General features: G+C 35.5%; 2 protein-coding genes across 5 annotated transcripts; both read right to left on the bottom strand.

Annotated features, from left to right (window-relative positions):
- Positions 1 to 112: 112 nt before the first annotated feature.
- On the bottom strand, positions 113 to 7,130 carry LOC311073844 (putative methyltransferase YdaC). 3 transcript variants are annotated; one of them, XR_014604215.1, is made up of 4 exons: positions 6,494 to 6,750; positions 5,631 to 6,068; positions 3,702 to 4,626; positions 113 to 437 (listed from the first exon to the last, which is right to left on the bottom strand). XR_014604215.1 is itself a non-coding variant. In XM_084099876.1 (3 exons), exons 2-3 carry the CDS (start codon positions 6,064 to 6,066, stop codon positions 4,430 to 4,432), a joined length of 633 nt encoding a protein of 210 aa, XP_083956002.1. In that variant the 5' UTR covers positions 6,067 to 6,068; positions 6,830 to 7,130; the 3' UTR covers positions 2,950 to 4,429. The 3 variants fall into 3 exon arrangements, 2 of the variants coding, with proteins under 2 accessions (XP_083956002.1, XP_083956001.1); XM_084099876.1 differs by lacking the exons at positions 113 to 437; positions 6,494 to 6,750 and adding an exon at positions 6,830 to 7,130 and having other exon boundaries at positions 2,950 to 4,626; XM_084099875.1 differs by lacking the exon at positions 113 to 437 and having other exon boundaries at positions 2,950 to 4,626.
- A 587-nt stretch (positions 7,131 to 7,717) lies between these two features.
- Positions 7,718 to 13,413, bottom strand: ube2t (ubiquitin-conjugating enzyme E2T (putative)). Of its 2 annotated transcripts, none has more exons than XM_084100037.1 (7): positions 13,286 to 13,413; positions 12,958 to 13,075; positions 12,802 to 12,871; positions 8,673 to 8,778; positions 8,401 to 8,499; positions 8,105 to 8,188; positions 7,718 to 7,965 (listed from the first exon to the last, which is right to left on the bottom strand). In XM_084100037.1, exons 2-7 carry the CDS (start codon positions 13,064 to 13,066, stop codon positions 7,843 to 7,845), a joined length of 591 nt encoding a protein of 196 aa, XP_083956163.1. In that variant the 5' UTR covers positions 13,067 to 13,075; positions 13,286 to 13,413; the 3' UTR covers positions 7,718 to 7,842. The 2 variants fall into 2 exon arrangements, with proteins under 2 accessions (XP_083956163.1, XP_083956164.1); XM_084100038.1 differs by having other exon boundaries at positions 13,304 to 13,403.
- Between the last annotated feature and the right edge of the window lie 150 nt (positions 13,414 to 13,563).

The following is a 13,563-nucleotide window of genomic DNA, read 5'->3' as shown; positions in this document are numbered from 1 at the left end:
CATTCAATGTCCATAGTTCGTAGTCAGCTTAGAATAATTTTGCTATATTGCATGCCATGCTATATTGTTACTTGACATGTTAACTTGAATTTAATAAATGATTGAATAAATCTGTCATGAAAATAATTTATTACAGCCAGTTTAAATGTTTACATTTTAACAACAAATTGGAGTAGGTTGGATCCTGAGAAAGAGTGGAAGGACAGACATCTTATTACATATCAAGACATAACAGGAATTTCATTTCACAGCACTGGCAAAAATAGCTTGAAATTTGATGAGTTTCTCTCTTTTGTTCTTCATTCGGACATCTGTGAACCCAGAGGACTCCAGCGCTTCCATGTAGACCTCAGGTCTCCATTTGTCTTCAGTGAGCACTCCCATAGAAGCTCCTTTTTTAAGACTGTCTAGTCTGACAGTTGTATCCATAATTCCACCTCAGGAACAGAAAATAATTTGCACATTGTTTTAATTATTAAATGTTGGGTCAGAGTGGCATCTAAATGTTTAGGGCCAAAGTTTCATTTTCAAATTATGCTAGCATCACTAATCATCACTAACTTGTGAACTGCATGCTGTCATTAATGCAAAACCTTTTTATAGCAATTCAAATAAGCATTTTCACCCTAAGGGACATTCTACCAGAAACGTACATTTGCTGTCCTGGCACTACTATTGTTTTATAAAACTGGTGTAATCCACATATTTCCCAAAACTGTCATACAGTGAATTAATTTAGAGGGTTTTACAACAGAATATGTTATGTATTTGATTAAATTGTTTTTTATTTTTGTTTAAAAAACAGTTTTTAAAATTAAGAACCCCTAAAATGTACTGTCCCAGGTCAAATCTCAATTCTATACATCATATAAATAATAATTATACATTTGAAATTCATAGAAAAAACAATACCATAGCACATTTAAGATGTTATAATTTGTATTATTCGATTAAAATCTTCAGTAAAATGAATTAATAATAAATAAATTGATTTTTTAGAAGTGTCCCCGGGTTTCTGTCATGCCCTGTCACACTTGCATAAAAGATTCCAAGAAAAGTGTGTGATATGTCTTTAAGGTCCCAAATCACAGGAAGTGACCTCATTTGCCTCTCATCACACACTGACACCAACCAGAGGTAATTTCTGTCCTTGAATTTTGTAATTTTAAGCATTTCTGCATGTTTTTACCTGAGGTCGAGCTACTACGTCAGTTCCTGTCACGCAATAATGTCCCAGAAAATGTATGTCAATAGGTTTAGATTTGGAACAAATTAAATATTTTGTGTAAATACTCTCTGAAATGTTGTCAGTTTTTATGCTAGCATGCTAAATAGCTGAGTTATAGCTGTTAAAATGTCTGACTGTCAGGCCCTGTCACGTCAGGCTCTGTCACATTTCACTGTGACAGGGCCTGACATTCTGTGACGGGGCCTGATACATTGCTTGTTTGTAGTGAATACCACAGGTAATCTTCTTGTTTCATTGCAGATGAATATGTTGACTTCTGCTAACATTTGTTTATTTATTTATTTTGAATAAACGCCTAATTTCAATTCAGATTCAATTTAATTTTGCTGCAAACACTCATAAATGATAGATACAAATCTCTCTTTTGTCTGCGACAAAGATGAGCTGCATTTTAAGTTGTGTTTTGTTTATAAAAAAAAAGAACAAATGTTTATAACTGTATATTTGCATAATAATGAGTAATCAATGAAATTCAAACAGATTCCAATGGCACCAGTTAGTGCAGTTGAGAGGCAAAGACAGTGGCGGGCCGTCGAAATGCTGATCCATGAAATACATCAATTTGTTATGTGTTTTTTAAAAGCTTACATAACTGAATCAGTTTAGTATTACCTGTAAGGATTTAATAGTTAATGATTTAAAGAATATATCTTGAACTCGTTTAAAAATGTGCTTTATGTGTTGCTACTTGTTCATCATTATTCAATTTTTAAATAAAAAAGATTCAACTGTTAAACAATGGTTTTGTACAACAATATTAATTAATACAATAACACCAAAGACAAGTGTGCTGTGTGTATTGTTTCTTATACAGCTCTTAAGTTAGTGATTCAATAAGGAATCTGGGTAAAGATATATGATAACATATATAGGATATATTAATGAATTTTACTTGTAGCCTACACAGGTTTAAAGTGGCTCATGCATAATAGGCCTATTAGAGAATTAAAATACTGTTTACTCTTTAAAATCGAGACTATCTTTTCCCATTGTTAATTGTGTTTGATTAATTTTATTAATAAAGACTTATCCACTATTTAAATACAGATTTTTAGTATATTACTACAAATTATAAACATTTAGTTTTTTTAGTTTTTCAGAGAAAATCTGGTCATTTTAATGTAATTCGTAATGCTTGATGGAAAAAAATGTCAGTCCTGTCACAACATTGTCAACCCTGTCACACCACGGTCAGTCCTGTCACAAAGTATATTTTAGTCCAAAAATGGCTATTTTGATTATAACAATTATTGAAATGGGTATATAGTTATAGTAAAGACTGGATTATATATTTACAATAATGCGTTGGTACCAAACTTTACCCCAAAAGCCCCTTATTCAACAACATTATGTGAACCTGATGGTCCTTCTTTATCTAAGAGCCCACAAAACAAGCAAAATCAGCCTGATAGCTGTGTTTTTTTTTAATGAATTATATGTTTCCTTCAATAAGGGACAGATCCTCATTAAAATGATGATATTTGTGCAGAAGAGAGCATATTCTTTAACACACTTACATTATCAGCCATGTCTGTGACGGAGCCTGACATTTTAAAGAGTAACTGCATATTAAAATGCTTATTATTCAAAAATTATTATGTGCCGAGGTGGGATTTCAATAATTTACAATTATTCACTATCTCCTTTGTTAAAGTCAGTGTTAAAGTTGAAGGTTATTAATACTTTTTTTTTTTTTTTTTGGGATAGAAAATGTACGCTTCTGGTAGAATGTCCCCTAATTGTTATGCTGGTACTCTCATTTTAATGGAAAAAGTCTATTAAATAAAATTTTCTTTTGTGTTCTGTTAAGGCAACTTAAGCATTGATTTGTTTTAAAGACTTGCTTATTTTCAATGATTTTAAAAACGAATGACTTAATAAAGACCACATACACGAACATTATCAGAACAGTGTTGTACTTGTAAAACTGGAATCGGTCCGCTGAACGAGAGAGAGAACTGGATTTCTCATGACGTCATAAAAAGTGAATCCACCGCACCACCATATTGGTATTCCCTAGTAAGCTCACGCATTCTACAGACCCTTTCCAAAAAATTAGAATATCATGGAAAAGATGATATTTTTTAGATGATTTTTTTTTTTCAGCAGGATTTGCACCTGCCCACACTGCCAAAAGAACCAAAACCTGGTTCAATGACCATGGTATCACTGTGTAATTACTGTGTGATTTCATGTAATATTCAAATTTTTTGAAATCCTGTTTTCGTGGGTTTTATGAGCTGGAAGCCCAAATAAATTATGTACAAATAAACAACTAAATACTTGAAATCGTTTAAGTTGTGGGCCCTGAATCTATAATCTATGTATATTTAACCAAAAAGTGTTTAACACAGTAGAACTAACAGTCATATGATTAGCTTAGATCATTACAAACCAATCACAAGACCAAATCACAGTGAAGAAGACTTGAGTGACATTGATTTTTACTCACCTGTATGATTTTAAATGTACATGTATCTTTCGATTCAGGAGACTGACTTGGTTGTTGTGGCCAGTGATCTCCCGGCCGTGAATAAAACGTAATTTCTGCAAAGAGCAACTTGGGAGTCGTGTCAGGTATATGCTGTGCCGCTGAGAAATAGATTCTACGCTCAAAAGACAACAACAGAACATCTATATGTGATTGAGGTAGTGATAGCAGCTTCTTGACGGGACGGGCAAGTATTGTATTGTATTGTATTGTAAGTATTCAGGTAATTACCACAAAATACTGTAGTTATTTTTAACAACTGGAAGTTGTTTAAATTGTCCGTGGTGAAGAAGTCAGATTAGGTTGTATTCGTATTAAGAATTTCCATGAAAATATCATCTTTAGGTCCGCTAGTTATAGCACGAAATCATGAATGAACATCAGAAGGAATGTTGAACGAAACACTGTATCATGTCTCATTTAATCGCTAAATCAGTGTTTCAACCGTGGAAACACGTCATTACCCCAGGAAAGCCACTTAATGTCCATAGCTTAATCTTCTAGAAAATCATTTTGCTAAATATATGCATTACATTTCATTTTCAATATATTTTTAATTGACCAGTTGTCTTCATTATTTATTACTACCACCGTTTAATTTCAACAATGAATTGGAGTATATTCGATCCTGAGAAAGTTTGACAGGGCAGATATCTTATTTTAACATATCAGTATATTACACAGTGATTTTACTTCACAGCAGTGGCAAAAATAGCTTGAAATGTGATGAGTTTCTCTCTTTTGTTCTCCATTCGGACATCTGTGAACCCAGAGGACTCCAGCGCTTCCATGTAGACCTCAGGACGCCAGCTCTCCCCGCTTAACATGTTCTTCGAGGCTACTTTTTTAACACTCTCTAGTCTGAGAGTTGTAACCATAATTCCACCTGAGGAACAGAAAATAATTAGTTCTGAATGTTAAAAATTGTGGTATGTTATGATACACTCTTAAAATGAAGGTTTTTTATTGGCACTGATGGTTCAATGAAGAACCTTTAGCATCCTTGGAGCCACAAAAGGTTCTTTATTGCAGAAAAAGGTTTTTGGATTATTAAAATGGTCTTTACACTTTATACAAAAATAGTTCTTATAAGAAATATTCACTGAAAGGTTCTTTGGAGAACCGAAAATGGTTCTTCTATGGCACATGTGTCAAACGCCGCTCCTGTAGGCCCACTGACCTGCAGAGTTTAGCTCCAACTAGCTCCAAAACCTGTTTTAACGAATTTTACGAGGTGGCTAATTCGTTCGAATTCATACGACCTCACTCATACGATTTTTGCTAAATCGTACATATTTTATGAGTTGCCCAATTCGTATGAATTCGTACGAATGACCTCCACCTGAACCTGCCCCTAAACCTACTCATCACGGGGGTTTAGACAAATCGTAGTCGTGAGATAGCATTGCCAAAATGCATGCCTAGAAGTTTCTAATCCTGACATCAAAGTACCGTGATCGATTAGAGAGAAGATGGCTCCATGTGCTTTCGAATCGCTCTTGCGGTACTTCAATGTCATTAAACGATCGGTTTGTGCAGCGCCGCTTCAAGTCGAACACACCTCTTGATTAGCCGGTGCAGGTGTGTTTATTTTGGAGCTAAACTCTGCAGGGCAGTGGCCATCAAAGAAATGAGTTTGACACCCCTGGCACTTCTGCTATTAGATCCCTTTATTTTGAAGTGTAAGATGGCCAAATATGCCATTTTAAATGTCCATTAAGATTACTGAGAGCACAACCATTTAATAAATGTGTTGAAAAAAAAAAGGTGGCACATTACCCTGTTAATCTCATTCTATTCTTAATTCATCTATTATGCCTACTTAAAGTGTGCCTATAATAAACACATATTGCTTTTGGTTTAGAGATTTGGTTAAATCACTCATCTCACCTGGTTTCATCACTCTGTGGATCGCTTTCGCTCCCGCTTTGAGATCCGGCCAGAAGTAATAACAGTTACAGTGAAACACCTTGTCAACAGTGTTTTCCTCTATCGGCATGGCCACCACATCACTGTGATACAACACAGCCTTTCCTCTGGAGATCTGCTCCTCCATGCGCTTGCTGGCCATCTGATGCATGTATTGTGAGTAGTCCACACCCAGCAGTTTCCCTCTCGGGCCCACGAGGAGCTGCGAGGCCTCCTGAAGACCGAGGCCCGGCCCGTGACCCAGCTCCAGCACTGTGTCGTTGGGTTGTATGTTGCACAATTTCACTGCATTCTCCTCCAAAATCTGATTGTGCCATTTAAAGAACTTGCTCACTAACCATCCAGTTAAAGAATATGTGGGGTGACCCAGCTGTTTGCCCACTTTGTTAGACAGCATTTCTATGCACACAAAACAAAACATTTATTTTACACACAAACATGTGTTATGACCAAAACAGAATTGAACGCAATTCAAATAATTTCATAAAGACTGCCATTTTTTTTTTTAAATAAACACTATTCATTCTGTGACAATGAAAAATAATTATCAAGTAGGCTACTATAAAAAATGAACGAAAATGACATTTAGGCATTTGTATCTGCAACTATCACATTAAAAATTAGATCTATAGCGTTACATTAAACTCAATGTAGGCTAGTACTGAAATTGATTTCTGGACATCTTAATATTGTTTTGTGCGCGCACACACTCAAAGTTACGACACTGCATGTGCTGGACTATGAAATATGAAGGCAAGGTCCATTCTCTGCGTTCTAGTCTAATGTAAACTCATACAGGTAAAGTAAAGTTTTGTTCTATTTACTTTCTCCTGGACGGGCTTCTCTTGGGAGAGACAGTCTGTCCTACAAAATATAGTAATAGCACAATTACGTTGACGATTTTATAACTATAGCCTACTACAAATATAGTTAACAACACATTTAATCAAAAACAGTCTACGCAAGTTGATAAAACAGCAGTATTATGTAGGCTAGGCTACTGTATGTGCGCTGGTTCGACGAGCTTTCCTTTCCTGCAGTAAATAAGGGATCGTGTGAAAATGGCACCGACCGCGCGAACGACGTCTGAAGCGTCCATACATTGATTTAGTTACGACAAAAAACATCAATAAGACATATTCTAAAGGTTATTTACTTACCCCAAATACCTGGAACAGTGCTTAATTATTTCTAAAATCAACCTCAATGATATTTTACATTCTGACGGTTGTATTAAGTTCACAAGGAGTCCCTAACATAAGTAGCCATTTAAAGTCACAGTGAAATCATTTGTTGAAACTTCTTATTATTTATTGAATATTGTAGTTTATTATAAATTATGTAGCCTATCCGTGCACTTTTTTTTTAATTCATGTGCGTGCCCTCATAATCTTTAATCTAAATAAATTCCCCTCCTACTTGCAGGGACATCTCTTCTCTTCTCTTTACTGGCGTGAGGGCGGGGCAACCTGTCACTCACATGAGATCCACCAATAGCAAACCACAACCATCCAATCAATTCCACATGGACAAAATCAAGTCCAGTCACATATTTTTCTTGTTTCAAAAGCCATTTCACTCTGATATGACACAATATGAAATAAAAGTCTATCACAACTTTTCATGTTGACTTAAAAATCGTGTTATGCATTTTCAGAAATAATCATGCAACAGCGCTGAAAGGTTTTGCCTACCAACATTATAGTATTAAATATGTTTACATTGTCAAAAATAAAAACTTATTTCTTGTTTATTGGTTACTACTTGTTACTGCTATAATTATTGTAATAATCACCTTTTTTCAGACCACAAGTGAATAAATCCTCAGCAGAAGTGCAAACAAAGTCAGTGCCATAAACTGAAGATATAAACAGATCCATGAGTGATTTAAACAGGTTGCAATATAGTTTTGTTGGGATCTTTTACAGATTGTAAAGTATAATAAATGTGTACTTAGATAAAATTTTATATTGACATTTGTAGGCTCTTTACATATGCTATAAATGTATTGAGGACTAATGAACAATTCAAGAAGATGCAAATTTTGTGTAACTTTAAATATATTTTATTACATTCACATAATCAACAAAAAAAGTAAACAAGAAAACTAACCATACTAAAAAGACAACAAACAACAACTTAATTTTGTATCAGTCATTTGTAAAATATAAACCTACTGCATGCATACTTTCTTGGTATGCTCTAAATTCTCCTGTGCAGTAAGTGCTTCTCTCTTGTGTGCAGTTTTCTTATTTTTATTCTCAGTTGAAGTCTTTTCTTCTGTCTCCACACAACCCTTCAAACACAAGAGGGAAGGGAAAGAGAGTGAAGAATGAAACAACAATGGCTCCCCCCGGTGGCTCATGTGTGTAACGACAGTGTGTGTTGAGCTCAGGCTTTGCTAGACAGTTGAAACACAAAAGCACAAATCGTACCTTGTTCTTCTGGATTGCATGTTCAGCCGTCCAGTTCTTTGCCTTCTCTAGATAAAGTGGTTTGTTGTATTTAAATTCTGATGACTGGAAAATATGTAAGACACTATTAATTTCCAAGAACAATGACAGTCAGAACACCTCATGAAGTAAAGAAAATCATTGTTTGAACCAACAGCTCATCCCCAACTTAATTCCCTGGTTTCGGTCAATTATGTTGTGCAGTTCAAACAAACATTTCAATTCCATAAGTTGCACATTTGATCTTTAAACTGAGGGAACACAGCAGCTTAACTTACTATATCAGCCATGAGTGGGTCGTCGGGGTTCGGTTCGGCCATCAGTAACTGTATGGAAGTGAGTAGTGTTGAAATGTTGAGCGAGGGTCTCCACGCTCCCTTTGAAAGAAAATGCATGAATACCAGGTTGACTAGTTTACAATAGCAACAAATGTGCATAAAAAAATGTCTACTGTCAGTGTTAATATCACTACAAGTGTCATGTATAAATTATGTTTTGCAAAACATATATATATTAATGGTTTGAGTTCAATTATATATTCAGGCTTTACCTTTGGTGGCAATTTCAGAGCATCAAGACAAATGCGTCCTGCATTATCAATGTTGGGGTGATAGATGGGTGTCAGGAAACGCATCTTCGGCGGCTCAAACGGATACCTTCAAACATGAGAGAAGTGTTAAACGCGTCAAAAATCTATTTAATAAAATTGCACATTGATGCTAAGATCATTTAACGCTCTGGTAGACTTTAATCATTTTAACTATGTAAATGGTTGAGAGAAAACGCATGTTGTGTAACAGTATATTGGATCTGAGCGTAAGCTCTTAAAGTGACAGTAGCCTAATAAACCTGCAGCGGTCTGTCATTTTAATCAAAGAACAAAAGACAAAAGTAAATCACTTGCTGCACTCGACTTTTGTAACTTTAATTGCAAGCATTAATCTAAATCTTGTATTTAATTTTTACAATGAAGAATATCCAGTGTTATTTTACATTTGATTACTTTAATTTCTGTAGTATTTCTTACCAGAATACTAACCTACTGTTAGACCCACCTGAAAAACTTATAAAATAACCTGTTTATTTCATATCTGTTGCATTTATTTGTGTTGTTGTTTGCAATGAGTTTATTAGGTCTTATTTTATTACTGACTTTAACTTGTGTCTTTTTTAGCGCAATTTTCCACCGGACAAAATTGCGATTGTTAACTCATGATTTCTGTTCTGTCTGTGCGCACCAATCTTGCACTTCTATCTACTCCTCAACCAGACCACCTAGAGACTTCGGGTTTTCGGCATTATGTTAAGGAAGGTCTAATCTCGGGAACGCACAAAAAAAATCCAGGAAAAGATTTACTATCTCTTAGTGTTGTGATCCCATGAGGTCAGAAAATTGCGCTAAAACACTCAACGAGTTTTTATTACTTGTTTTTTTTTAACAACATAAAATTGTGCATTGAAGAAAAGAACATTTCTGTTTGTCAATAGTTATTTGAAAGAAAATCAGAATCGGCTCAGAAAATTGCAATCAGTGCTAATATATATGAAGGACTAAAAATGACAGAACGAAAAATAAATAAATAAATAAATGAATAAAAGTAGAAATAAATAAATAAATGCAGAAATAATAGTGAAAATAAATACATTTTGGTAATATAAATGGCTATTTCTGTATTTTTACATGTATTTATTTATTTATTTATGCATTTCTATATGCATTTATTTATGTATTTATACATTTATTTATATATTTATGTATTTATATATTTATTTATTTATATATTTATATATGTATTTATTTATACATTTATTTATTCCTACATTTATTTATTTCTGTATTTCCACATTTCTACATTTATTTATTTCTGTATTTCCACATTTCTACATTTATTTTTCCCTGCGCATGTATGCTAATTGACCAATGGCTAAGCCACGCCCCCTCCACTCACTCGGACAAACAGTCAACATTCGGTAACAGGCGCTTTGGCAGCTGTCACAGTAGGAGACATTTCACAGGAGGCAATTGATGATTTCTTGGAGACAGAAAGATTATATATCATCTCGATGTCACCAAAAGGGCCTTAAATATGCATTGGAGGGTTATATTAATAATTTTATTGTTGAGAAGGTCGATAAGCTTCAGCTCCAGAACAAAGATTTACAGTTCACAGTGTAAACGTTATAGTTTGATGCTATTTCGCTTCAAACGCTCGCTTTATACGCGCGTCCTATTCGCTTTGGATTCAAAATGTTCAAGCGTCGAACTAGACGCGGATACGCGCGAATTTGACGCTCTATTCGCGTTTGGTGTGAGCGCAGAATAATGAACAGGCTGCGATGTCAAGATTGCATTGCTGGAATGTGTGTGTGTGTGTCTGTGTGTGTGTGTGTGTGTGTGTGTGTGTGTGTCAGAGAGCGGGCGCGATCGAACAGTGGAAACATAAAAACATACTCCATTTTGTTCATACAGGACATAATTAAAACTGCAAAGTGTTTAGCCCAGGCGCGTAGCCAGTAATGGGCCAGGGCGGCACTGGCCCGCCCACTTTACTCACTGGCCCGCCCAGGCAAGTTTGATCAAAATACATTTTTAGTTTATTTTTATTATTCAAATGTATTTAAGAAAATATGTTAATATAAACCTGAATTATTGTTGACTGGTGTGTGTGTGTTTAATTTGTTTTCCGAATAAAATGGAATTGTTGAAGCAAGTTGTAGAAAGCCTATGGTTGCTAGGGCGACAGAAGAATCTCTGAGCGGCGGGCTCTGGCGGCCTTTAGCCATAGACTGTAAAAAATAGCAATTAACATCGCCACAATAATGGCTAAACAAGTTTCTTTAATGTTTTATTTAAAAAAAAAAAAAAGAGTTGAGGAAGAAGACACGCCATTATTGTGCCGATGTTCAATTGCAGTTAGATCGGCGGGTAAACCCGCGTCAGGCTGACCGGGAGAGAGCACTGGCACTGCCGCCAGGGAGAGAGCGGTGGCCGCCATCAGCGCATTGACTTTGTATGTAATCTACTCGCGCAAATAATTAAATTTGCGTTTGGTGTGAACACGCCATAAGTTAGCCTTCTTGTGGCGGCCACCGCTCTCTCCCTGGCGGCAGTGCCAGTGCTCTCTCCCGGTCAGCCTGACGCGGGTTTACCCGCCGATCTAACTGCAATTGATGAACCACCTTCACAACCCAATCTGAAGGTATTTCCCTGCACTGTCAAGAATAGAAAATAAAGGAGATTCTCATCAAAGGGGTATGGACAGTTTCCTTGGTTGTATTTTTTGTAGGTTTTTTTTGGCACAAAAGCTTAATTTCCACCAGGCTGACTGCATTGTATATGGTTGATTTAACAGAAATTAGGGAGTGTGTTGTTATTTATTTCAAACCGTGCTCTGCTGAGAGTTTTCATTATTTGAATTTCTTTTATTTTTAGCCTAATTTATTTTCGGGTGAACTGTCTTTGCACTGCTGAGTGCTGACTAGCCTGAATAAAATAGACAGGTTATTGTCTATGCTGGTGGTTTGTCCAGCCTTTATTGAGCTCTGTTGGTTGAACTTGATGACAGAACAGTGTTTTGTTATTGTCTTTGTCGAATATTGCAAAATAAAGGTGTAACTGTTTTTGCAGTTTGTCTATTCTTTTTTCTACTCTCTAAGGTTTAATTATTAAGTCATATTTTTTCTAAGAAAAACTATAGGCCCACTCACTTTTTCAATGGCCCGCCCAAAATACAATTTCTGCCTACGCCACTGGTTTAGCCTACTTATATTTGTGTAAAACACAACATTGTGCTTTTGTCAAACTGTAAACTCTTGTCAAACTTTAACCTACAACTGTCACCCAACCAAAATCACACACACACGCTGTTTAAAAGCCAAAATGACAAGAAAAAACATAAAAACAAATGAAAACTGATAACCGCAATGGATTGCAATGGACGAGGAAGCAGAGAATGTCCGAGTGTATTGGGTTAGCTATGTGTACTGTGATTGGCTCATCGCGTTTGGGGGCGTGGCTTAGCCATTGGTCAATTAGCATACATGCGCAGGGAAAAATAAATGTAGAAATGTGGAAATACAGAAATAAATAAATGTAGAAATGTGGAAATACAGAAATAAATAAATGTAGAAATGTGGAAATACAGAAATAAATAAATGTAGGAATAAATAAATGTATAAATAAATACATATATAAATATATAAATAAATACATATAGAAATGCATAAATAAATACATGTAAAAATACAGAAATAGCCATTTATATTACCAAAATGTATTTATTTTCACTATTATTTCTGCATTTATTTATTTCTTTCTACTTTTATTTAATTATTTTTCGTTCTGTCATTTTTAGTCCTTCATAAATATAGCCTAGGTTAGTAGTTAAACCATGGTACTACATGTGATGTGATACATTCCTATGGCTTTTACACCAGATGTCACTAGTCTACTTGCACTCTATTTTAAAATTTTATAATATCTATTATTTATTGTAGAAATAAATTGTGCATAATTTAGAGGTGAATACCATACATGAAATCCGCTCAAAATATGAAACAATACAGGACAAATTAGTATTGAACTAAAATATAATACATTGCTTTCATTTAAATAAAGTTTATTTACACAAATTGCCCTCCATCAGTGTTGACCATCAGGATGTGTACTGTAGGCTCACCTCTCAGGTATGTTGATTTCCAGTGTGAACAGGCCTCCTTCATAGGGAGTGTTTGCACCTCCAACAATCTCTATATCAAACACAGGAGTGAGGATGCTGTCAGTATTGAAGATTTACTTAGATATGGCATGTAATGTGAAGATAAGGCAGACTGACGGGCTTGTAGTTGATCCAGCCGTCCCTCGACCGGCCAGCACGAGACTCCCGGAGGAGGTTCGGCACTGAGAAGCTGCATCTCCCGCTTCAGGCGACTGATTCTCTGCATAACGCCTGTCTGAATCAACAAGACACGGTTATTAAGCGAACAATACTTTAGCACTTGCCACATTCACAATATACACTAATATTAATGGCATATTCCCTTTACACGCAGCCCAATGTTAATCTATGAAGACTGCGTGAGAACTCAATTTTGTCAATATGTTACATAACGTCTATATAGCTAAAGCAAATTATTTCATTGACCATCATATGAGATATTTACCCTGATATCTTGACTTACTAGTGTCGTTACTGTCGCGTTTTGCTTAATGACTAAACACTAAACACAAACAGCCCGTTTTTGATTCTGCCCGCTAAATGTTCATACGTCATTGTGTGCGACCGACGCGTGGTTTTACTTCAAGGTGCATTGTGGGTATTGTAGTTTCTTGCGTGTTCACTCGTCATAGTTTGATTAATGTCTTTTTTTGCTCCAGCTGAAGCAATCCTCACTTAAAATGTTGTGTCATACAGTCTTAAAATGCCTGTATGGATGTGAGA

This window comes from Abramis brama (assembly GCF_963993115.1).
Source record: "Abramis brama genome assembly, chromosome: 22".
NCBI lineage: Eukaryota > Metazoa > Chordata > Actinopteri > Cypriniformes > Leuciscidae > Abramis > Abramis brama.
Note: the sequence above shows the minus strand (reverse complement) of the source record. Positions and strands in the feature narration are given on the sequence as shown.